This window comes from Theobroma umbraticum, unplaced genomic scaffold (assembly GCF_002168275.2).
Source record: "Theobroma umbraticum cultivar Fairchild unplaced genomic scaffold, ASM216827v3 scaffold_130.0, whole genome shotgun sequence".
NCBI classification, from domain to species: Eukaryota; Viridiplantae; Streptophyta; class Magnoliopsida; order Malvales; family Malvaceae; genus Theobroma; species Theobroma umbraticum.
Genome location: NW_018397264.1, coordinates 5787364 through 5812504, shown reverse-complemented (window position 1 = coordinate 5812504; position 25141 = coordinate 5787364). Strand labels below are relative to the sequence as shown.

General features: G+C 35.1%; 2 protein-coding genes across 2 annotated transcripts; both read right to left on the bottom strand.

The window, feature by feature from the left end:
• Positions 1-4346: 4346 nt before the first annotated feature.
• On the bottom strand, positions 4347-7882 carry LOC110421553 (putative methyltransferase PMT3). Its single transcript, XM_021435156.2, has 6 exons — positions 7725-7882; positions 7425-7607; positions 6517-7111; positions 5648-5760; positions 5313-5533; positions 4347-4891 (listed from the first exon to the last, which is right to left on the bottom strand). The coding sequence occupies exons 2-6, from the start codon at positions 7512-7514 to the stop codon at positions 4570-4572; spliced, it is 1341 nt and encodes a 446-aa protein (XP_021290831.2). The 5' UTR covers positions 7515-7607; positions 7725-7882; the 3' UTR covers positions 4347-4569.
• An 11846-nt stretch (positions 7883-19728) lies between these two features.
• On the bottom strand, positions 19729-21160 carry LSH4 (LIGHT-DEPENDENT SHORT HYPOCOTYLS-like protein (DUF640)). Its single transcript, XM_021434674.2, is given in 2 exon segments — positions 19729-20453; positions 20456-21160. Coding segments are annotated over 2 exon segments (627 nt in total). The 5' UTR covers positions 20591-21160; the 3' UTR covers positions 19729-19961.
• Between the last annotated feature and the right edge of the window lie 3981 nt (positions 21161-25141).

The following is a 25141-nucleotide window of genomic DNA, read 5'->3' as shown; positions in this document are numbered from 1 at the left end:
ACCTAAATTCGTGACGAATAATAATTTTATTATCCGAATTCTACTCGAACGATATTTTAATTTTTTTTAATCAAATCGGATAATATTAGATTATAAGATATTCATTGACGTCTTTATATGATTTCTCTAACAAATCCTATTTTTGTCTAAAAGTAATAAAAAAATCTTTAATGAAATTATAATTAAGAAGAAAAAGAATTTTGGGGGTTGACAAAAGGGAGGATTGAGGCACAAGGAAATTAGAGGTAATTTGTTGAAATAACAAGTAAAGATCATGGGAGCATATGGAGAGATGGACCACTTCCAAATAATTAGATTACAGAACTGTCAAGAATAATTGCCCAAATAATGACTTTATTTATTTATTTATTTATTGTTTGGAACACATTCAAAGCCTTGATGTCCGCCTTAGACACAGAGGCCTTGCTTGACACGTGTCCCTCACCCTACATCCTTCCCAGTTGCCGCAGGCACCATTCCTTACCTCAAACCCCGCTCTTCCATTAGAGGGAACGCAACAATCTCACCCATTAACCCCCACATGGCCGTCATCACTCCCGATACAACGATCCATTGACATCACATTTTCGGTCCCTACACCTTTTTCTTCAACAAAATTTAGTTGAACAGATTAATTTTAACCATTTTTCGCTACTAAATAAATTATAAGATGGTATATTCATATCTTATTGCTAAATTAAGATAAACTTTATTATATCTTAAATAAGCCGAATAATTGAAATCATCTAATTTTAACCTAAAATCATTTTTGTGTGTGAGTCAAGGGTCAGCATCGTCATGGAAAAAAGAATGAACACGCGTAAATGGGTAGGTACCAGTTCACGCGTTCTCTTCTTCTTCTTCTTCTTCTTCCTCTTTCTCCTCATAATCTTTGACCTAAATGCACAACTTGAAAGAGTTATTACTATCAGCCATTAAGGTGGGTGATGCAGTGGAGAGAGAGACAAAGATATGCTGGATGTTTTTTTGGCAAAATAAGAAGCAAATTTGATAGTGGGTTGGGAGGTGTTTGTTGGAGCACAGCCAATTATATCAAGGGGGAGGGTATGTCAAAGGGAGGATCAAAGGATTACATTAGATGATGCTTATACTCAAACAAAATAGTGACATAACCCATCACTTTCAAACCCTAAATTCCAATTCTTTTTTTCCATTACTTATTATTATTAAAAAAAAATTAATGTCTTTTTGGAAGTACAAGTGAATACTGTTTGTGGATACACATAAATGCAATTTATGCAGGACTTGAATGACTGAATTAGTATTCATAAACTTTTTTACTATCTTCTTTTTTTTATTTTGTTTTTATTCAAGAAAGTCAGAGCTGTTTTAACTTTATGGAAAACTACTTTGACTTTTTTATGATGTTGCCTTTAGGGTATTTTAGGATTGGAAAATATGGAAGCAATCCTAATTGGAAAGCGATACATGAAAAAGCTTTACAATTTCATTTACTTTTCCCTCTCTCTCTTTTTCTTTGTTCCCCTTTTTTCTTCTAATATAAGACATTTATGCTCTGTCTTAATTTCCTTTCATGTCAAATGCCCTCAAAACTAAGGCATTTCAGTATGAACCTAACATAGTATGGATGATTACAATGAGTGCATGGTAGAGAGAGAGAGAGAATTTTATTTTTATTTCTTAATTTTTGTAATTTCACACTAGCAGGTGAGGTTCAAACTAGACTCACATCTCACTTTGATTAAAGCCAATGGCCCCATATGGTTAAATTTAACAGTAAATGGATTGATTTTGGCATGAGATATAGGCATGTAAATTATAATTAAATCCCATTTTTTCCCTAAATATTTGAATTCAAATGACATTTATATCTTGGAAAATATTTTAAGTATTATAATCAAAATTTGCCTCATTGGGTACTACGATAAAATTGGGTTTATGAGATTATTATTACATTTCTAATTACTTCTTCTTCTTCTTAAGGAAAGCACAAACAAATTGATCTTTGCTTGAATGGTAATTCTATGCTTTTTTCCCCCCACAAAATGAATCAATAAACTCTTCTAAACCAAGGATAAGACTTGGAAAAGCAAAGGCAAAGCAATGGGCCAATGGCAAGTTGATCAGCAATGAGCATGGTGTGGGTTCCCTTAGAACTAGGGCATCATATTGGGGACCATTATGTTTTGAAGGCATTTGGGTAGGCATCAAATTCAAAATAAAGAGGAAAAGGTTTTATGTTTATGTGAAAGCTATAGACATTAATTTGTCCCAATGCCCCCACCGGATTACTTTATTTGTACATCATAAATTGCCATTTGCTTGCCCCCCCCTTCATGGTCAGAGCATTTATTTGCTTGAAATTAAACAATGTCCATTAATCTTGATATTTAGGCTTTGATGTCGGTCTCATTGCCACCCAAGTATTAGCTAAAGCCTAAAGGAGGATATGATGATAAAATTGAACCCACCATTCAATTACATGTATTTTATATATAAGACTATAAGGTACTATTAATGAAATACCATCAATATTTAAGTTTCATTTATGATAATTTGGTTAGCAAAAATCTATTTTGAATACCTTTCACTAAAAACATTATTTTCTGAAAAATTATTTTACAATTACTAAAAGAAGCTTTTAGAATAAATTTCACATATTTTTCACATGATTTGAACAAGATTGAAGAGACAATGGGAATTGGATCCTATACATTTACCTTCCTTTAGAGGAAATTTGCAGAAAAACCAAAGTTTAGGTTCGAGCATTTATCATGTCATGAAGAGGTGTTGGATTTTCAAAAGAAACTAATTTTTTGTAAGAGTAGAAGAGTAGGGGGAAGGGGGTTTAAGTCCTAATCTGAAAACTTTTTGTCTTTGACCTCATGAATCATTCCATCTGATATTTGCAAAATGGAAGTCAATGAAAAAATTAGCACTACTGCTTCTAACAGTCATTAATTTGTCAAGTACGGGACTTCAAATATCGCTTGCATTCTAGACTTTAGCCTCTATTCCTTACCAAGTGGCAAGAAAACAAGAGGGACACATGAAGAAACAATGGGTGCTCTTAGGTTTTGTGACAGTTGGCAAACAAGAGGGGGAAAAAGGGAAAAGAAGAAGAAAACACTCCACTTGGCCACTGGTCCCAGGGAACAAGAAAACAAAAAGGTAGAACAAGAGAAACAACAATTTGTTGTTACAGACAGTCATGAGGTTCATGAAAGGGTCCTGTATATATGTCCCCATTGAAAGGGGATATTCAAGTCTACTAACATGATGGGTGCTGGCGCATAGAGATGGGGTGGTTGGGTTTTGGAGACCATGGCCAATGGGAACTGACACAGGGATTGGGAACTTGGAGGAGATGTTGGGAGGCAATGGCAAATGCCTATGGCAAGGGAACATATCCCCACTTCTCACAGTAGGGGAAATTAGGACAATGCATGTGGTCATGGCTTCAAAGTATTTATGGAACATTATGGATATGTTGGTTTGCTCGACAGTTAGGCAATAATAAGTAATTAAACTCAACTCCCTTATTTAAGTAAGCTATGCCGAGATCCTCTTCTTGACTGGTTGGTTGTTCTTTCAACGATGAATTAGAAGTTACTGCCTGAAAATTTGAAGAATGGGTTGATTTGTTAAGTCATTGTGAATGCATGAAAGCGTGTGCATTCATGTCAAATGTCGGAAAATTTACGGAGAATTGATGGAATCTAATCCAGGGAACATTCACATCCTTCCAACTTCCTGGTCAATAAACTTGGTCTAGCTTTTCAACTGTTATATTTCCTTCTCTATATTTTATAGGCAGAAAAGCGGGGATTCCTATCATTTTGCTAGTCTGTCCAATAGGTAAGGGGACCCCAAAGGACAAGGCAAAGAGAGGAGTAGCGTTACAGTTGTGAAAGGAAAAACAATAGCCAGAAATGTTGATAGTCAAACTTGTGAAGCACGTAAAACGTCCCCACTCAAGAAATCAGCGTAAAAATCTTTAAGACGAATCTCTACTATTACAGGCTAGCTACTAGAAAGAAACCGCTGGTGATAGATTCGTCATACACGAAAGTTACAGCGTACTCTTTTCATGCCAGACTGCAAATCCCATCCTTCACCACCTTTTTTGTCCCAAGCCCGAGTTTGTTCATGACAGCCCATCCCAAACCCATCACTCCGCGTGAGTTGCCAGTGATAGCGACCAAGTGTCCAAAGGTCGCCCAACCAGAGAAGAATATTTCATTTATGGAATAACTTGGGAAGTAAAAATCCACAATGTTTATGCACTTCAGCATTACATATTTTTGCATTTGATTATTAGTCATAAGCTGAAGTAGCTTTGGACAACCCACAAAAGAGAGGGATAAAAAAATTTTGATGAATAGCCTATTGATGGTGACCAGTTTATGGCTTGTCAAGTAATTCATTACAAGAAAAAAGGGCTAAAAAAAAATAATATGAAGCATTGCTTAATGCTACAAAATGAAATTGTTTATCGCATCACTAATTCGGGAGAGCTTCTTAATCCCTCGGGAGCTGCAGAAGATACAGGGGAGAGAAGGGGGAAATCGTGAGGCTGAAATATTTCTATTCAGAATTCCTGAGGCTTCCACTTGTCAGCCACACCTTCTTTTGGGCGATAAACACAACTTCATCCCCTTCATGATCTGAATCTGAACTGGAATCAGCTGTTGCTACTGCTTCCCAGTGCAAAGCTGATAAATACTTCCTTACGTAATCCATCACTGGTTGTTTGTCTCGGATGATTACGAAACCACTTGGTCTGAGAATGCGATCCATCTCAAGTAACAAATCCTCAGCACTGCAGCCTTTCTTCTCAATATCAGAGAAGACAGTCCAAGCATGTAGTAAATCGTAAGTTCGAGGGTATGTGGAAAAGGATTCACACCTGCAAAAATAATTAAACCAGTTAATGCAAATTTTACATTCTATCTTCAACATTCATTTCACTATTTAACCAGCCATAAGGAAAAGACCTTTATGAGATGAAAAAGGAAAAGCATCACTGTATTTTTTTTTTCTTAAAAAAAGGCCAGGCAGGTGACATTAATTTCTCAAAAAAAATGGGGAAAAAGCCATAGCTGTGTTTTGTTAAAGGTTCCATTTCACCAGAGACACCTCGTAGTCCTTTCACTGATAGTAATTTCTCTCCCTCTCTACCTCATTCGAAAGAGACGAATGGTTGTATAGTATGCAAAAACAGGAGACATGACATGTAGATACAAAATTATGGCCTTTAACATAAAAGAAAAATAAATTACATATTTCAGAATTAATTACGCAAATTTTCTAAGTTAATTTGTGCATACCAGTTATGAGTAGTGCCAATCAGGCCTCTGTCATATATCAGCTTAAGTGTGTTTGGTCCATCCTCAGGGACAACATTCATCACCCAAACATTCTTGCCTTTCAGAGCAGCTGCAAATGATCCCATGTTTGCTTTCATGTCCATCAAATTTCTCAAAGTGTCTGCCTCAATCTTTGGACTCAAGAGATTCCAATAACTCTCTACCCGCCGGCGCCATGTTTCCTGGGGAATATCAAAAGCTATATCAGTGTCGATACTGTAAGTCATTGCTGCATAAATCACATTATAAGCACAAGAAACCATAAATGAAGGCATCAATGAATAATGCTGCCTTACCATGTCTTTCTCAAACATTTCGCTTGAATAACCAAAGTCAGCAAGCCTGGGAGGCGGAGATGTCAATCTGGCTGGCCAAGGAGCCAATCCACTCCCCCTGGCTTTCTGGTCATCTGATAGAAACAAAGAGAAGTTTTAGTTAAGATAAACTTTAAAGCTTTAACCCTTTAAAGCCATCAACTAAAAGAATCTCTGTAGTTTTCCATTGCAAAATATAGCATAGCTTCTAGTCACATGCATTTCAGCAACAATTAGATCACATAATTCACAAATATTCAGCGACAATAAAATGAGCAGAAGGAATGCACTAGATACCACATTACTCAAGCAGATGAAAAACAATTCAACAAAAATGGAAGCAGAGACCACTAATTCCCAAAATACAAGCCAATATCTCTTTTTATTGGTAAGATTCCCATCCTTCTACCTTTACCACTTAAGCCAAAACCCAACCAAACTTACTGTTAAGAAACTCAACGACATAATCCATACATCAAGATTTCAGCTCATCAAAATTTGATGTAAGCCTTACCACTTATGATGTGTAGTCATAGAAAAACCAGTTCATGTTTACTAAAGTAGGTAAGCAACATATCAGTGGAAGTAAGAGATATCAAAACCATTAGTGGATCAGTTTTATCACTTCAGAAATAAAATCTAAATATGAAAATGCTGTAAAATAAAGAGCTAAAGTCAACTTCCAAACTAATCAAAAACAAAGTTCGAGAGACAATTTTCAAAGTTGCATTTAAACATCAGCATCCTCCAAAAGAAAATAATAATAATAAATAAAAATGGAAGAAAATATCAACTAAAGGAGGTGGGAAAAGACTTTAATGCTAGTAAAATTGAAAAAGAAATATACTCACGGTCAGAATAAGAAGTGATGCAAGCTTCCATTGGCACACCCCAAACTGCATCTGGATCATCATCAGAGCGGCAGAGGGGTGGACTGGTACCAGGTTCTCTTTCCATATAACAATCATTTGTTAAAGGTTTTTGCCAAATGACAGTTTGGTTCCTCTTTGCAGCTATTCTCCAACACATACGTCCCACAAGGGCACTCATCTCTTTCCATATTCTGAGATCTTCTTCATCTTGTGCATAAGCTTCGGGAGATGAGTAGGCAAAATAGCCCCCAGGTCTAAGCAACCTATCTAACTCAAGAAGAAGAATCCCATCCCTTTGAAGCCAATCAATTCTACAGCGAGAACAATGAGCAAGTTCAAATGATCTGCTTGGGTAAGGGAGCCTCTTGGTTCCCAGAACACCAAGATATGCGGGAATTCCTCTTTCCAGGGCAAACTGGATTTGATTTTGATGCACATCATTGGGCGCTAAAGACATTGTTATAATATCAGAAGAAAGAAGATATGCTCCAAAACTTGCAACACCACAGCCAACATCAAGAACCGTTCTAAGTCTTCCTTCATTATTTAAATTGTTGTTCGAAAAGTTGAGCATCTGCCAGTTCAAAACCATAGAAATGTCATTGCTTCTTTCATAGGTTTCAGACGCATTAATAAGGGCCATTATATTTGAAGAATTGATTCCAATAAAAGAAGGAAGGAATCAAAACATAATGCAGAAAACACAAATAGACATACACAAACGACCATTCTATAATAGGGCGTTCAAGATCACCGATCATGTTTTCAATATTTCTTCTTTTCGGTCTCGTTCGCCAGCTTTGTCTTACTGACTTTAAGTGGTCCTCCCCATTTATGCCCTTTAATTATCAAGCAAAGCCAAAATCAATAGGCATTGGCAATCTTACATTTGCAATTGAAGCAATATACTTGTCAGCTCCATAGTGAAAATGGGTGCCTCCCCCTGGAAATACAATCTTTTCACCTTTTACAACCATCCAGTTCTGGTCAGACTTTTCATGTGCAAGGTGAGTATGGGGAATGTTCGCCTTCCATACTTCATCTCTGCTTTGAGGCCACTTAATGGGGATCTGTAATTTCACATGAGTTAAAAGAGGTCAATATATGATAAATCTGATAATGACCACCGCAAAAAAAATAATTAACAGTAACAATGTTCTGATTGCTCAGCTTATGGTATTCCATACCTTGTATCCTGGAGGAGGAGGATCAAGCAATTGTATCTCCTTTCAGGAGGGGGGCAGTGACGTTCATAGTGCTCCATCAAAGACAAGTCCAGCTTTAATCTCATTTGGTATATTAAATTCCTGTCTAAGCAGGGAATGATTTCTGAATGTCGATCGTCGCAGACCTTCAAAGACATAAGCAGAGAATTAAATGCCATGGCAACTAACCAAGACAAGAGGCAAAGGGGTATTACAAGTTACAGGGTAAGTTACTAAGTTTAGAATTGACAGGAAAGGACAACGAAGGAGGGCCTAAGGGATGGATAGATGAAAGGAGGAAGGTGCTTAGACATGCTTCAGCAGTAAAAAAACTTACAGGGAAAGTTTTTGGTATGGCATCTTCTTCTCCTTCATATTGCTTGCCATCAACGTCATCATCTCCACCCAAATAAGATGACCCAAGTTTTCTCAAAGATCTGCTGCCATATTCTAGAGCTGCAGCACCACGGCTTGAAGATCCGAAAATAGATCCATAATATGCATAAAGAAAACCAAGAAAAATTGCCATAACACAGAGAGAGATGATTGAACGCTTCTTTTGGCCTCCATCAGATCTTCCCCTCATCCTTCTGTAGTTATAAGATTCTCCACAAAGAGAATTCAATTGAGTTCTAAATTGTCACAAAAAGGATCCCCCTATCCAAAATCTATCCCACATCAAATTTTCTACTCCAAATAAATCAGTTTTGTTGCTACCATCAGGCTCTAATCTATTGAATGACTGATGAAATCACTTCAAAACTTGTCAAAAAGAAACACCGTACACCTTCAACCTGTAAAACACAAGAGAAACCATCAGGTGATTCTCTTCAGCACAGAGTCGTGCACACAAGTTAAAGAAGTTGCTCCTGTATGACCCCTTTAGAATAAAATTTTGAAATTCAAGTTTGAAAGATCATATACTATTAATTTAAATTATCAATTAATCAGTAACATGGTGCAAGAGAATAACAGCAAAGCCAGCAACCAATGAACATTGTGTTGCAGAAGATTCAATAATAAAGTTCAAAACCAATAACATGGTGCTAAGGAATGCCTAATTAATCTGGTGAATGAGCACCAATCCATTACCATTGGCTCAAAACATTGTGTTGCAGAAGATTCAATAATAAAGTTCAAAACCAAACTTTAAACTTGAGTAGCAGATTCAGATCCATATTAATAGTCAAAATCGATAGGTAAAAACTCATTATTCATAATTAAGAAAAAGGAAAAGAAAAAAAAAAGGAAGGAGCAATTCTAAATGGTGATAACTGTCTATAGTTGTAACCAGTGGATTGACAACCAATCAATGAAAAGGATTGATCCATGAAAAAGCACTAAAAAACATGCAACTAATGCTCCTTTTCCCTTGAATTGAAACAATCCTAATCATGAGAGCGACAGCTACTTAGTAACTCTAATGAACTAAATCAACAGATCAGAGTAAAAAACTCGACCAAATCTACATTTTTGCATTAAGAAAAAACATCAAAACTAACAAAATCAACCATCAAGAATCAAACTTTGATTCCAAGGGAAACAAAAAACCTAACATTCTTGAAGTAAAGATAGAAAATTGAGACTGACCCATTAGAACTACAGCAACAGCAAGCAAACTCATAAATCAGATCCCCGATCAAAAAGAAAGAAACGAAATTTCAATGAAAACCCAGAAACGTATTCGCAAAAACAAGCTTAAAAAGGAACAAAGCTTACTGGGTTTCAAGCACAAAGAAAAAAACGAAATGGGCAAGTCTTGTTGAGATCTAAGAAAGAGATGCTGTGGGTTATCTCCCTCTATGAAGAACCAAAACAAAGCAAGAAAGAGGAGGATTAGATCTCAAGAATCTGCCTTTTTATTTTCTTTCCCTGTGAGGTTTGCTATTTTTAAAGAGAGAGAGAAGAAGGAAGTTGGGGAGGTACTATACCTGTGAGAAAAGAAGAGAGAGATGTGTGCATGAGGACAGTGTCACCTTTCAAAGGTTGTTAAAGGATCTATGTATGGATCTATCTGTCCAGAATAGGGTTCGCACTTGATGCTGTCAAAAACAAATTAAGCAAAATGATTTGATTAATATTTTATTTTTTCTTTTTTTTTAAAGAATTTGGTTAAGATTAATGTCGTGTTTGGGAATCATAAAAGATAGGGAAGATAAAATTAATTAAACAAATCTGATATTCAATGAACAATCATATCAAAGACAAGCCCTTGATGGATTGATATTAATAATTTTAATAGATTTAATACTAACATTTAACATCCACACAAAAAGCAAAGTAAGAAACAAGCATACAACACTTGCCATGTTTGGTAACTCCCTTTTTTTTTTTTTGTACTTTTTGAGATCATGTGTGAATTTGAGTTTTCAATTGTTAAAAAATACATAGTGTTGAAGTAAAAATTCAATAGTAGAAATTAGTCCATATATAAATTACTGAGTTAAACCATAGTTAAGATGTGAAAACTAAAGAAGGCAACATCCCCCAAAGGGTGTCAAACCAAGGCAACAAGCAAGCTATCCCATTACAACTTCATCAATTTCTCTTTGCTTGCTGCTGATTTTGACATGTTGGTTTTAATTAAAGTAGAAATGAAAATCACAAAGTTATAAATAAACAAAAATTATGGTTTTGGTAAAGTCTTGGACTTGAATTATAGATCACAGCACACCTTGCATGTATTATAGGAAAAAAATTTAAAAATATGATAAAATCAGAATTATTATTAGTAAATACAAGGTTAGGATATTAATAAATTATGTCGGTGTTGATGGATTATAGTTGCTGAATTTCCAAGCTAGCATCCCAACTTTGGTCATCATCATCAAAAATTTGCCCAAAGTCACATCCTTAATTATTGTTATTATTATTATATGAAATTGGCCCCCACCTTATGTACTCAGCAAGTTGCAAGTTGCAAGTTGCAAGTTGAAAGTTGCAGCCCCTTTTTTTAAATCACAATAACAGCTCCTGCCCTGTGAAAGCACAGTCTTCCCATTCCCACTCCCATTCCCATTTAATGCTTTTGCTTGCTTCCTTGGCTGCCATCCACCATCCTTGGAAACCACCTAATAAAAATATGAAGGCAAGGAAAGCAACAAGAAGCTTGCATTTACATATGGCAAGTCGGTTAAACATTAAATAAGCATATATAGTTTATTCATTTCCTCCACTCATGGCTCTTGTATAAATGCATATACACCTACCATCACTTCATTTTTCAGTTCTGGATCCATCCATGATTGTATATTCACCCTCTAGTCTCAATCATATCACTGTTGCCAGTGTTTATGATAAACTTATCATAGTTTCTCATATGGAAGAGGGGTTCAGGAGTCACTACGTGCAATGAAAGAATGTAGAAAAGCTACTATGCCCAAGTAAGTGTAGCTAGCATTCCTCAAATCCTTTGATTCATGAGTCTATATACAGTCAAGTTAGGCCCCATTCTATACTTTATGGGACTCTACATGATGTGATGTTAGGTTTTTTTTTTTCTTTTTTGGACAAATTGTGCTTCATTGGTTATTGGATATATACTATCTTTTGACTCATGAGTGTTGAAATACTGTTAGCCTTTTTCCTTTCAACCCCAAACCGAAAAACTTTCTTTCAAAACTAGTCTGACAAAAGTAAAGACAAGGATAGATACCCAAGACAAATCGGTTGGTAGGGATATATATTACGTACGTACATTTTGGGATTCCTGTGTAGGGTTAGAGCAGCTACACCCTAACATATTGGTGAAGGACTTGCATTAATTGAACTCTTTGGCACTATTAATTATGAGTAATTAATTCACATTATGTCCTGTAGTTCAATTCGGTACCATATTCCACTGACTTTATAATTTTTGATTTATTCCATTGATCGAAATGAGAAAAAAAATTATAATTTGAGATGTCACTTTTTGAGAAGTTATTTTGTGATCATAAATAAATTTAAATTAATGAAAAAGAGATTATAAAATGATAATGCTAAAAATGTAAATTATCTTATTTTCATTTTTCAGTAAAAATTTAATTCATAATTATCTATGTTAGTTTATTTTATACGGATTATAAACGTGTTTACACGAATTTGATAGATCCAAGATTATTTTAAGCTTCATAAGCTTATTTTAAATGGGCTATTAGGGTCCTTAGTTTGAGAGCCAAAGTTCACGAATGAATAGCTCATTTGTTCTAGATGGTCCAGTTTAGCCCAAGTCTAGGCCTTGTGCAAAATTTGGGGCCTTTGCTTCGGATTTTCTTTTTGGACTTCCAATCCCAGACTAACAAAATAATTAGTGACTTTTATTATTTTTATGAACTAGCTAATACTAATCCAAATTAATCTTACCCCACCCTTAATTTCAAATGTTAAACTCAAGTAGTTAACCACAAATAAAAATCCTTCTCCTTACACTTGATCTTTTTTTCATAATTTTACGTTACATGTCCAATCTTATATTATATTAAAGCAAAAACTCTAAACCTTAAATTTCATTATAAAAAATTTATTAGACATGCGACATAATGTTATAAAAAGAATACCGAACGAGAGACCAAATGGAGAGAGGATTTTTCGTTCATTAATGACATATGATCACATGATAGAAAACATACCCTTTTTTTTTTTTAAAACATCTCAAATATTTATTTTCAGGTAATAGTCTTTAAATTAGAGGTGATGCCAAAAGAGACAAGAGAAAGAAAAATCACAATCTCTAAAAGCCAGTGGAAAACTTGTGGAAATTGAATAGTACCAAATTATAAAAAAAAAAAAAACTTTCTTTTTTCTAACATAGGATGTCAAGTCTCTTGTTGGTATATAGATTGTCTGGCTACCTTCCATTTTTTAAAAATAATTTTTTATTTATGATTAGATAGAAGTAATCTATTTAACAACCAAAAAGTAATTCAAACTAAGCATGCTAGACACATTTTGAATAAGATAATAGGGTTTTGCATTCCCTTCCATGTGAATGTACCATTAATCTAGAATTAAAATAGATCAATGAATCTTTGTCCTAGCAACCATGTTCCACCATTTTAAAGAGAAGTTTCATCCTAAAGTAGGTTTGAAGACATTATTTGAGTTTTATGTTACTCTTTTGCCTCCTTGATATATAGCTGGAGGGAGAGAAATCATAGTGTTTTACTATATAAAGGGACTCTTTGAGCTACATTGTAGAAGGCAAGTACTCTCTCAATCTTACATTGTAGAGATTCTTTGATCTACCGAAATCAGTCTTGACAAACTGTGGGCAAGTAGAAGCCAAAATTTAATTATTTTGAGGCAATCCAATGCTGTCAATTAGCCCTGAGATTGCTAAAGAAAAACCAGAGGCTGTTTCAAAAGAGCAGTACCGGTGTGCATCAGAAACTTACTGACTTGGACACGACAAGTTGACAAACTTTCATGTTACTGATGGCCCAAACATCATCAAGATTGGTTGGGTGGGTGGGCAAATGCGTCAAGGGCCGTCATTTATCCACGTGGCAAAATCAGAGAGGAGATCATGCTATTAACTGGATGATAGGGGGTGATCTTTGGAGCGGGGTGAGGGGGACATGAATGACAGGATAGCACGTGCGGGGGCCGAGGAGAGGGGCCACAGTAGGCAGTAGGGTAAAACTGGAAACAGTGGGGGAGCTGTTTCTATTTGTCAACTGGGAGTGACTGGAGGGGAATCCATAGTTGTCGTACCCTTTTCATATTTGGGAATATCTTTGTTTTTTTTTTAAGATTCTTTATGTCAAAGATAAACTGACATTGCTGATTGCACTCACTGGTCTTCTCAGTTTTGAAGCTCATTTTAACAGAGAAAAGATATATATAAGAAAAGAGAGAACAAAAAAAAACCCAAGTTTATGAAAGAGAGAACTCATCTGCATATCATGATTAATTTGGTGATAAAATCGATCCAGGATGAAGTATAAACCTAAGGGTCTGTGCAGTCACGAATTTACTTGCCAAGGGTAAATCCTTGTTTGTCTCAATACGTGGGATTAATGGGGCCGTTTTCACTTGTCATCACATTCTCGAAGGCTTATATTCCAGCTGACTTTAGTTGAAAACTTTCCCAACGAAAGCCTAGGCTTTGGGATTTTTGTTCCCTATTTATCTAACAAAAGAAAAAAAAAATTTATAGGGTCAATGTGGAAATTCATGAAAGTGTCTGTGGTAAGTGGTAAGAGACTGAAAACAGGAACAAATACTGGTACTGTCAAACGGGTAGGACAATATTGAGAGTTGGTGGTGATGGTGAATATGTTTAATTGACTATCAAGAAAGATGGTAAATATATAGAGAATAATGAAAATGTTTTCTTGTGCAATTATTCAATATTGGATGAGATTAAGAGATGGAAGGAGTTCAATCTTACACCTTGACTCGTTATTCAAAGGATCAAGATTAAGTTTTTAATATAGTTGCCAAGATTTACTAATGCAATACTGAGTACGATTTCAATGATGATGGAAATATATTATAGTCGTAATATTATATTAAATGGAAAAATGAAAAGAATATATGTTTACGCATATAATTTCTTTTATTTTCAAATAGAGTTAAAGACATAAAAAAAACTTTTAATAAATAGATATAGTAATAAAAAGAACAAATTAATTTATTAAGTCGAAATCTTACTGTCCACACTTTTAATCTAAAAATATGTTATAGAGTTCAAAACTCATCCTATCTTTTATTGATATTAAATCTGTAATCCTGTTGAGGAAGTTTTAATAGCATTTATCATGCTCCGTGCTTTCAACCCAAAAGATATATTTATAAAAACAAAATCTTATTTATAAGCTCATGATTTATCTGATAAATTCTTGATATAAGATAATTTTTTAGTTTTCATAAGGAAAATAGAAAAAAAAAGGGAATAATGGCGTATCCAAAAACTTGTCAAAATAAATAAGTAAAAGATAGTTTTACAAAAGGTCTGTCAAGTTGCAGAATAATGTAAATCAAGCAGCAATGGATGATTGATATGGCTTCCGACTTTTGGGTGGCCGTTAGTGTCAATCTGAAATTCTACTTTGTAAGAAATTCCTTTAAATATAATAGATGGTACAATTCATCAACTGTATCAAATTGGCGTCTTCCCCATGCATTTGTAGGATTTTCCAAAGTCTCGCTGTCTTGCCAAAAGAAGTCCTCAAAATGGGACCCCGTCGCCAAATATTAGGTTCAATGAATTGGATTCCAATTTATATTTCTTGCTTGCATTACCAAACTTCAACTTTAGCTGTCTTGTGAACCTTGGAACAGCCCATCTTTTTCCTACTCCCTGCCAAGCTAGGTAACGGTAAACGAGCTAGCTAGCCCTCTTAATTTGCCTCTTTGATTAATTAATTACTCCTCCCGGTACCCCTTTTCTTCATCACTTTGGCTTAACTTGGAAATTGGAATCTACCTTATATCTGCACACCATCATGGATTCGAGAAATGGAGCAAAGCTGCGAAAATCCATGGAGAATTTACGGGAAGAAACGCCATGTAAAAGTGGCAGGAAGAACAAAAGAAATCCTTCCAATTCCAAAGCAAGCTCTGGTTGAATTTGTGCATGATATATATATATATATATATATATATATATATATATATATAGATGTAACATTGTCCAAAATGTTGCAAATTACTTGAAGACGTCATCAATATTGCGTTGAGCTTTGCAAATTTTTATGTATATCCAGAGTTGGAGCACCGAATCATAAGCAAAAGTCTAGTAATTAAGTCTTGTATATGGATAAGAATATCGCCTGTAATCTACCTACTTGGTTAATCTATAATCTTTAATGCTGAATTCAAAGTCACTTCGATCTTGGTATGCATACCTTGGGTCAACATTCAAGCCAATCACGACTCTTCAAGCTTTCAGGGTTTGAGTTCATGAAGAATCAAATGGTAATTAGATTAACAACACCCTGAATTTATGTTCTTAGTACTGTTTTTATATAAACACTTCAATAATAACTTGGAAATTTGGTGATTTTCAAAGACTACAAGAAATTTAGGGTGTGTAAACGATCGGTTTGATGTTAAAATTTTGAAAATTGAAAAAATTGAACTTGCTTTTATGATAGAATTGAATCGAATTGAATTAATCTATTTAATTGAACTTATTGAGAACCAAACTGCTTTAGTCGGTTTTACAAAACCAAACTACAACAATTCTTTTACAATATTTTATCAAGTTTTAAAATAATGCATATAAATACTAAATTTTTTTATGCTTGCATTTTTTTTGTTTTCTTTTTGTGCTTTTTTTAATTTTTTAAAGATTTTTTTTCTATTTTTTGTTCCATTTTTGTTTTTTTTTCTTTTAAAATTGTTCCATTTTTGTTGTTTTAGATAATTTTAAAAGAACATTTCAGATTTCATTATTTTATTATTGCTGTTTTAATTTGTCTTGCTTTTCTTTTGTTGTGGTTTTTTTCTTTTCAATTTCTTTATATGCTGTTTATGGTTTTTGTTCTTATTAATCCTAAATTTAGAAACTAGCTCACAACACCCGACTTAAACTCAAAAACCCTGAAACTCGTTTTTTGTTTTTCCAAAACCCCCCAAATTTGATTTTTTGAAACCCTTCAACTCGGTTCACCAAAAACCCTAAACCTAGCTCAATAGAAATCCTAAATCTAGATTGAAAATCCTAAACTCGATTCACGAAACCTTAAAATCAATCCAAAAAACTCTAAAACTAGTTCACCAAACACTAGAATCGATTCATTAAACCTTAAAATCAATTCAAGAAACCCTAAACTTGATTCTGCAAGTCTAAAATCAATTGATTAAACCCTAAATTGATTCTTTAAACTCTAAAACCAATTTAAAAAACCCTAAAATCGATTCATCAAACCTCAAACCGAATAAAAAAACCCTAAAACTAATTTAAGAAACCTGTTTCTTATGAGAATTTTTCCAACCGAATGCTATACCAAAGACCCCAAAACTATTCTAACGGAATAAAAAAAAAATTGAACTCACGATCTATTTTTTTTAATTTGGAATGATTTTGCTCACTCTTACAAGCCGCCTATATATCTAAGAACTATCTCTCTCTCTCTTGATTTCTTTTTCTTTATATCAAGATATTACATCATTGATATAGCCAAAAATCATCAGAGTTAGATTGAACCGCAAGGGATAAGTCTAGAAATTACATAGAAATTAAGGTTAAAATCGATGGTTATTTGACTTGACCAAGAATAAGGTATAAGCTCGATTATGAGACACCTGACTATTATACTTGGAACATCTTGAAAAGTTTGTTTTTTTTTTTCTTATATATAGTTCAAAGTCATTGAACTTAGGCTCGAAATGGAATATATACACATATAAAGGCATGCATTTCCATCGTTTCAAGGGGTGTGGAAGACTCTTCAATCCAAAGAATTTGATCATTTGAACCACTAGACTGAAGCAAACAATTTCGATTACTTGGCTTCCAGTCTTCTCAGTCCACCAACAAGACAAAAGTTATTTACACTTCTATCAATTAAACCAGAAAGAGACCTAAAAATCAAATTTTTCAATAGGGTAATGCACTCTTAATTTAATCTAAGCCAATTGAATATAGAAAAATATTTGATGCGCTGACAATGTATAGTTTTTATATACTATTAAGCTATCAAATTAATCTTGATACCTCATTAATGAGATATTATTTTGAAAGAAATCAAAAATTAATATTAAAATCTAATTTCATTTTGAGGGCTTATCAAATATTAATTGTTTAGTATATGTATGTATGTGTGAATCATATAGTTTTAGATGGAGGTGAGAAGAAACATATATCAAGAATTGATCGTATAACTAAGTGTGTCTAAATTCATTCCATGTTTGGGAAGGCGCCTTATCTTAAATAACTGCAATAGGACACTGGATTTCTTCATCATATTAAAGGGAAACGCACCCCCACCCCAAAACACCCCATTGTTTCATCACAAGTGAAAAAGATTGTAGATAGGTAGAGAACCAAAATCATCATATTCCACTTTCACCTTTAATAAGATAAGCATCATCCCGAATGAGTATAATTAACCATTGAACAAGCAATTCTAGTAATACCTTGCATCCCAGAATTTCAATGATTTTTACTCATAATGCTGGGTTTATTTTCTGAATGCACCAGAAAATACAAAAAGCAAAGTCCAGTATCAACGTTGGTCCCATCAGAATCTTAAATATATCCTATATCAATGATGGCCATGTGTGGTAAAATAATAGCCTTTTGTAATAAAGGTTCAAATTAATATTATTGATGGGTATAGTAAACCAATGTGAAAGTCTAATATATAATCCCATGGCATCATAAAATAATTTTATTTTGCCATCAAAAGATGTCACTCTTTCTTACTTTATTCTTGTAGTTATGAAACCCTTGATTCAAATGGACATACCTCAATGTACTCCAAGAATACCTAGCTAGAGAGAAAAATTGGTATTCATTGTAGAAAACAGATCAAAATAACATCTCTAGCATCGTCTACATTTGATGCCATTAGCCTTTCTCTCTAAGATTGATGAATAACAACCCAAAACAAAAGCATGTTTCAAAAATGAACTTTTCCTTCACATAAATGCCTTTATGGTTTCATGGAAACCGAGCACCAATGGGTAAACAAAGATATAAGCAATCAAGCAATGTGAATTCAAAATGTTCATCTGGTGTGGTTGTTTTATCTGGTCTCGTGGCAATGCCTTTGTTTTGCTATGCTTTCAAGCTGTGCTGTTTTTTGTGGTATAGGATGAATAAGAAGAGGTGGAAATTCCTTAGCGAATTCTGCCCCTCTTCCTAAGATGTTTCTGCTGTACTCCTATTCAATATTACTACAATATTGTGCCCTTCAGAAAAGGAGAAAAAAGCAATGTAGCAAGTAATAATTTGCATAATAGGCAGCCAGTATAGTCCACTGCATTGGTTAGAACTTAAGTGTAGAGAGTTGATATATAGAAGGAAAACTAAGCTTATTATGATTAGTCTGTTGCATGTCATATCAGACTAATATCTTTAACCTAATCCATATGGTGGCAGCTATATACTTATTCAACATTTGTGTGATTCCAGATATGATAATCTAAAATTCGACAGTTGTTGTCTCCTTCTCAAAAATTTATATCAAATCATGTTGCCTTCAGTGAAGAACTAACAAGATTTCACTGTTTGTTAGGGTTCATGTGACGATGGACTTCCACTTAATAAATAAATATCTCCCCTTGGGGGAACAGATTTGACAGAACGGAGAAATGGGAGATGGATTTGCCCAATATCTAAATCAGGCAACTTGCCATAGACTATTCAAGACAAAGACCTATCCCCTTTATTAGAGCCTGATATGTGAAAGGTTACCTTAACCTACTTCCAGCATGCAGCAACTTCTTTCCCTGGACATGAGTGGACTAATGAGATTTTAATTAGCTGTTGAAAACTGGAAACCTCCATAATCTCTAAAAAGCCTAAGATGTATACTACTGTTTAGTTAACTGTTTGAAGTGTTTGATGCTGCTTGGCTTAGTCTTGTCTTCCACTCTATATCCATTCAAGCAGTAATCTCTGTCAAACGAGAAGAAAAGCAACAGCAACAAGCAAAGGAAAGGAAAAAAAAAAAAAGAAAAACGATGAACATAGATGATACTAAAACAGGAATGCTTCTTTTACTCACCTGACACATGGTTCTTTGCACACCCTTTTTAGTGCTTGATTTGATATGCCAAATACCCCATCGGCCATATTATAAAAATTTTTGTAAAATATAAAAGAGAATTAATAAAATTAAAAGAAAAAACATTTTTTACCATTCAAGAAAAGACACACAACTTGATCTACAAATCTATTACTTGTCATAAATGGCTTATCAAAGTACATATCAATGACAAATGGGTGTTCAAGTCACATAGATTTTAACTACAAATAGTAGATACACTGCTGCTGCTGCTACGACTATGAGTAAAAACAGCTACTGTTTTCATCAAAGATAAAAAAAAATACTAATAAAGATGTAGCGTAATATCCATTAATGGAAGGTGCAGTACCTGACATAATAACATAAAGGAAAAAACTTTTAAGACAATAGCATCCGATATTGCAGATTATACTAATTAGATAGGATAACATAAATAATAAAAAAAGAAGAACCGAAGAAGAAACATTGGAAAAATCATGTTCTTTTCCCATGCAGCTCGTTGATCACGTCTTTTCTTTTTCTTTTAAAGATTTTCTTACTGATTTTGATTTCCATTAGGAGGTGGAAGAGGTGGAGCTTGAGGGGGCCGCTTTCTTTTCTTCTTCTCATAACTTATGCCTCTGGCTTTAGCCTGTGAATCACGAACCTCACGTAGGTAAAGCCTAACGGCTCTAGCCCCAAAAGGGTTTGCTTCAGGCTTGCCTCCGTGTTCCTCAAAGGCGGCTCGGAGGCGTCCGATGAGAGCATCGAGGCTTCCCCAAGCTTGGCGGAGCGGGCAGGGGCATGGAGCTGGAGGGTTAGGATGACCAAAGAAAGGGCAGAGTTGAGTGTGGACTTTGGTTTTCCCAAACTGGTCAAGGTAGCGGAGGAATTCCAGGACGTGGGCCCCGCTGCAGCGGGAGAGAGAGAGAGGGGGGCGGTGGTTGCGGAGGTATTGGCCAAAAGTATTCCAGTCGCGGCGCTTCTGGTTTTCATAGCGGCTAAGAGTGGAAGGAGAAGTGGAGGAAGAGGAGGAAGGGGAGGAGAGGTGGCTGCAGAAGGGCTAGTGTTGATGGTGGTTGCGGTGGTGGTCACGGTGGTGATGGAAAGGTTTGTAGGGAAATTTGGGGTTAAAGTAGTGGAAGGGTTTGCAGTCGAGGTTTCAAAGCCATGAAGAGAATCCATATGGAAACTAATGGATATGGTGATCCTTTTTACTTGCTTTAATCAAGGGTTTTAGGCAGCTTGAAGAGCAGGAGTGGAACAAAAGGGGAAAACAAAACAAAGGGAAGAGTAACTGAGAAACAAAGAGGGATGAGAAAGAGAAAAAGAGAGCAAATTAAGGGAGATGGAACTTTGATCAGTAAGGAAGATGAACAGTGTCTAATAAGCTTACAGGTCTAGGAATATTTATTATTTTTAAGATGTGGGGATTGAGGTGATGAAGAATGACAGACAGGGCCAAAAAGTGTTTGATAACAGGTGAATTTCACCTGGGACTCAATAATGCCATGATCAGAAACGGAGGGAGAGAGAGAGAGAGAGAGGGAGGGGTTGGAGTTTGAAGAAGATGATGATGAGGCTAAATATATAGGAAGAGGAAAAAAGAATAGTATATAGGGCAAGCTGGTCTAGTCCCTTTCTTTTCTTTGAGGTTTCTTTGAATCTTTGTTTGATCAATCCTAGAAAACTTGAAAGGCTTATGATGTCTATGTGGTGGGCTTTTCCTTTTCCTGACTTTGTTTTCTGAAGAAAAAAAAAAACCATTAGAGGGTGGTGTTTGGCAGATATAAGTGTTTTTCTTTTTTTTAACCTTTTTTTCCCTGGAAAAAGGGGAAGCAAACTCTCAGTTCCCTTGCTGCAAAAGTTTTAACATCACAGAGAACAGGCAATGGTAAATGGGTAAGTGGAAATAACTTTGTCTAGGGCTTTTATGGAAATGGAAAGAGGTTTTAACAGCTAGGGAAGGATGAGAGAGAAAACTGATGGATGGAGACAGGATAAAGCTATTGGGTTAAAAATATGAGGGAATAACATGATTTTGTTTCTTCACCCTTTTTCCATTGATTGACAACACCTTTTCCCAAATGACCGCATTGCCCTTCACTGACTTCATTTGAGGTATAACTTGCATCACCTGAAAGCATCAGTCCATCAAGCACAGTTCCTCACAAACAGCTCATGTGGGCATTGCTTTGAACCCTAGGGTTAACAAAAAAACAATCCCAAGATTTGGCTGCCATTAGACTGCTTGATCTAATGGACCAAAACCAATTTGGGAAATTTGCAATTTTTCCACAAAACCTTGTCCTTGGCAACTATCCTTTTGGTCTTTACCTAGAGGAACAAGGTGAGGCTGCGGCAGCAGACCTGGAGCTTTTATTTGAGGAAAGAAAGAACAAAGAAAAAAATTGAAACATATTACCGTAACAACTCTTGGCAGAAAATGATGGAATGGCCCAAATAGAAATGATTCAAATACATTTAGACATGTCCTATCTCCTGAGAAAGATGCATGCTCGCTATTTGCTAAACCTCTAGTCTTAATTTGCATTTAACTATATATATATGTATGTATGTGTATTTTCATGCTATGTGAAAGGGATAGGAGGCAATGATAAATGCAAGGTGAACAAGAACTAAAGAAGGAGAGAGGAAGAGGGAGAAGTTCATTTTCCCCATTCCCTTTTTCTACTTTAAAAAAGAAAAAAATACTTGTGTGTTTTTGGTGGGCTGTGTGCTGCTTCCTTAGCTGTTAGCACATCCCATGCAATAATGATCCATTTCAAAGTTTAAGCTACCATTGTTTTGGTGAGAAAGGTAACTCACTCAATTTTAATAGGAAAAGACTTTATTCCTAATTGTCAATATTGTATTTCTTTTTCTTACTTTACTACGTACCATATATATATATATATATATTCTAGAAAATGAAAATTATATATAGATAGACCAATTATTCGACAATCACCGCCATCAAAATCCATTGTTCAAAGACCCTATAATGTATCTGAATACGCAATCTGGATTGGACAATGTACCAAAGGAAACTGTCGCCTGAAATTTCAATGGTCAATATCACAATCATCAACATGTTTGATCAGGGAAAGCTGTCCATTTCCACACCTGCAAAAGGGTTTTCCGCCAGCATTATAAACATGCTTGATTGCTCCAAAGGGTTGTATGCCTTTGATTGAAATTTTGAAGCACAGCTATAAGCAATGGCTGGATGAAAAAGACTTGCACTCATTCATCAAAGATTGGATTGTAGCAAAGAAATTTTGCAATTCCCTTTCTTATATATTTTGCTAAGTGCCTGCTCACTGCAAAACCTGGTTATTCTTAAACATTATGGATTTTTCCCAGTGGCAAGGACTTTATCCAATTGCGCCCTGTTACAGTTGAAGCAGATGGAAAGTACAGTTTTTGGCCCGAGAACAAGTGCAGATTTGATGCCTAGATTCGTGGTCATCACTTTTGGCCTGTAAGGCATAGTTCGAACTTTGCATTTTTGTCAACTTGTCAAAGGAATGCTTTGCCGGTCCATTTTTTGCTTGTTCCTTGCTTCAACCAAGGCCACTGCTATCACAAGAACAAATCAATCAGCATCCTATTAATAGCTAGCCTTTTAAGTATCAACTTGACTAATTTTCTTTTTGGTTACTTGAACCATTAGCTTAATTGCTATGGTTGGATACCCATCTCTTTTGAAGTGAGAATATATATATATATATATATATATATATATATATGTTTCTGTATCACTCACCCTTTAGTTCCTGTGAGTGTTTTCACATGCCCAATGATTTGGTAAAAAGAAGTGAAAACTACACCCAATGCATCAAAACTCAAAAGCTCTTCTTCCTATACTTTTTAACTAGTCCTATTTATAATAAGTAATGCAGTATGCCACTAACACTAAGCAAAAGGCTACATGTGTGATTACTGTGCAAACTTTATATAAATGTGAGATATATTAATTTATTTTTTGAAAATAAAAATTAATGACATTTATATTATTTTATATAAGTTCCCTGTGGGTGATCATATCCTCCTCTCATCATATGTAGTATCTTCAATTGCTTTTTATTCTTCAATTGTTTAAGATCATTTCTCAATTGTTTTATAAAGTCCATGTTGAGATAGAATTATAATGCTGCATCGAGTCTGTAGCTGAATTATTGAAATTAATTGCAATAATTACATATCCGAGCAAATTAAGACTACATTTCAATATAAAGTAGGATTAATCCATAGGAGACAAGAAGATGTCAGTGGACATGGACTGCAAAAAATTCGTATTCTTCATTTCCCTTCTTTACTAATCTAAAAGAAACCAATAGAATATCTTTAAATATATGCTAATTAATCAATGTCTTGGTCCATTTGTGTTATTCGTATATGGCACAAACATGGTTAGATTAGTCCTTTTAACCCCAAGGATTATCTATCGATTCACAAGCTGGAGAGATCGAAAAAAAAAAAAAAGATCCGGGAAGCGGGCAAAGGGGCCAAAGCCTACCCGAATTAGCTTCCCCTTTTCTTTTTCTTAGCAAAAAGCAAAGCAGAATTGAGATATGTCGTGTCTCTCAATCTTTTTCCAATAGGGAAGATATTATCTTCCAAAAAGCTTTGCTTTAGAACCCAATTAAAACCTTATTCAAATTATTTTAAAACATAAGTATAAGCTTCATTTGGTGGGGGTGGTGGACATGAATTCAAAGGAAGTGCACCAAAAAAGTGCCCATTGGAGCACTCAAAATGTGAAGAGAAATTTTTATTTTTTTTTAAAAATAGTACGGGCTTTAATCATCCCAAGCTAATGGGATCTTTTCCCAGCTTATTAACAATTTCACAATTAGAAAAAGATGAAAATTTTTTCCTTTTGGGGGAAAAAGTTGTATACTCTCTTATACTTAAGAATGACATTTCCCCCTGCATCTTTCAACTTTATGTCTGCCTTCACTGTCGAGGACAATTTTTCTTGCTTCTATTGTTTGTATGATTCTTGGCTTCTTCTTGCAATAACATGTCCAAGAACCATTTACCTCCCAAACATTGGCTTGCCTACTGACCAAGTAATAATAAAACAAACAGTAATGGCTTGTAGCATTCATGTACTTCTTGTTTCTTTCTCTGCTTGTATTGATTCCAAGAGAGCTACTTGTTTAGAAGCCTTGGATGTGCAAAATATGGATATCCTATGGTAATTTGAAGTTGCTTTCCAACTTTTTTTTGGGTTTAGGACAAATTAAGGACAGGGTCTATGTGAGGAAGATTGGGAGAGTTATCAAAGATTAAATGCCCTTTTGCTCCCTTTGCTATTTGCATGTGACAACAGAGGCAAGAATAGATATTGACACAATGAGGTGGAAAGCATTTTGCCATTGCAAAAGCGTTTTGGGTTGATTCAATTAACAAGTAGTTGCCAGTAGTTTAGCTTCTTTTAAAAATCTAATTAGGAGGGGATAAGGTCAAGCAGGTTTTGTTCTTGACATTCAGCATGATCAGTCGGGCCAATATAATTTATTGGATTAGGCCGAAGTTTTACGGTTTTTACCCATTCTAACAACTATGCATTTGCATTTGGATTCTAGCGGTAGAACATACGCAGGAAAGATCAACGAAACTAGTCTTGTTGCCTCTCAGTCTGCCCTTTAAGCTCGTACCAGGCAGAGAGAGACCAAGCAGGCTCCCCGGATTGGACTCAAGAGAACTTACACGACATGTGACTAT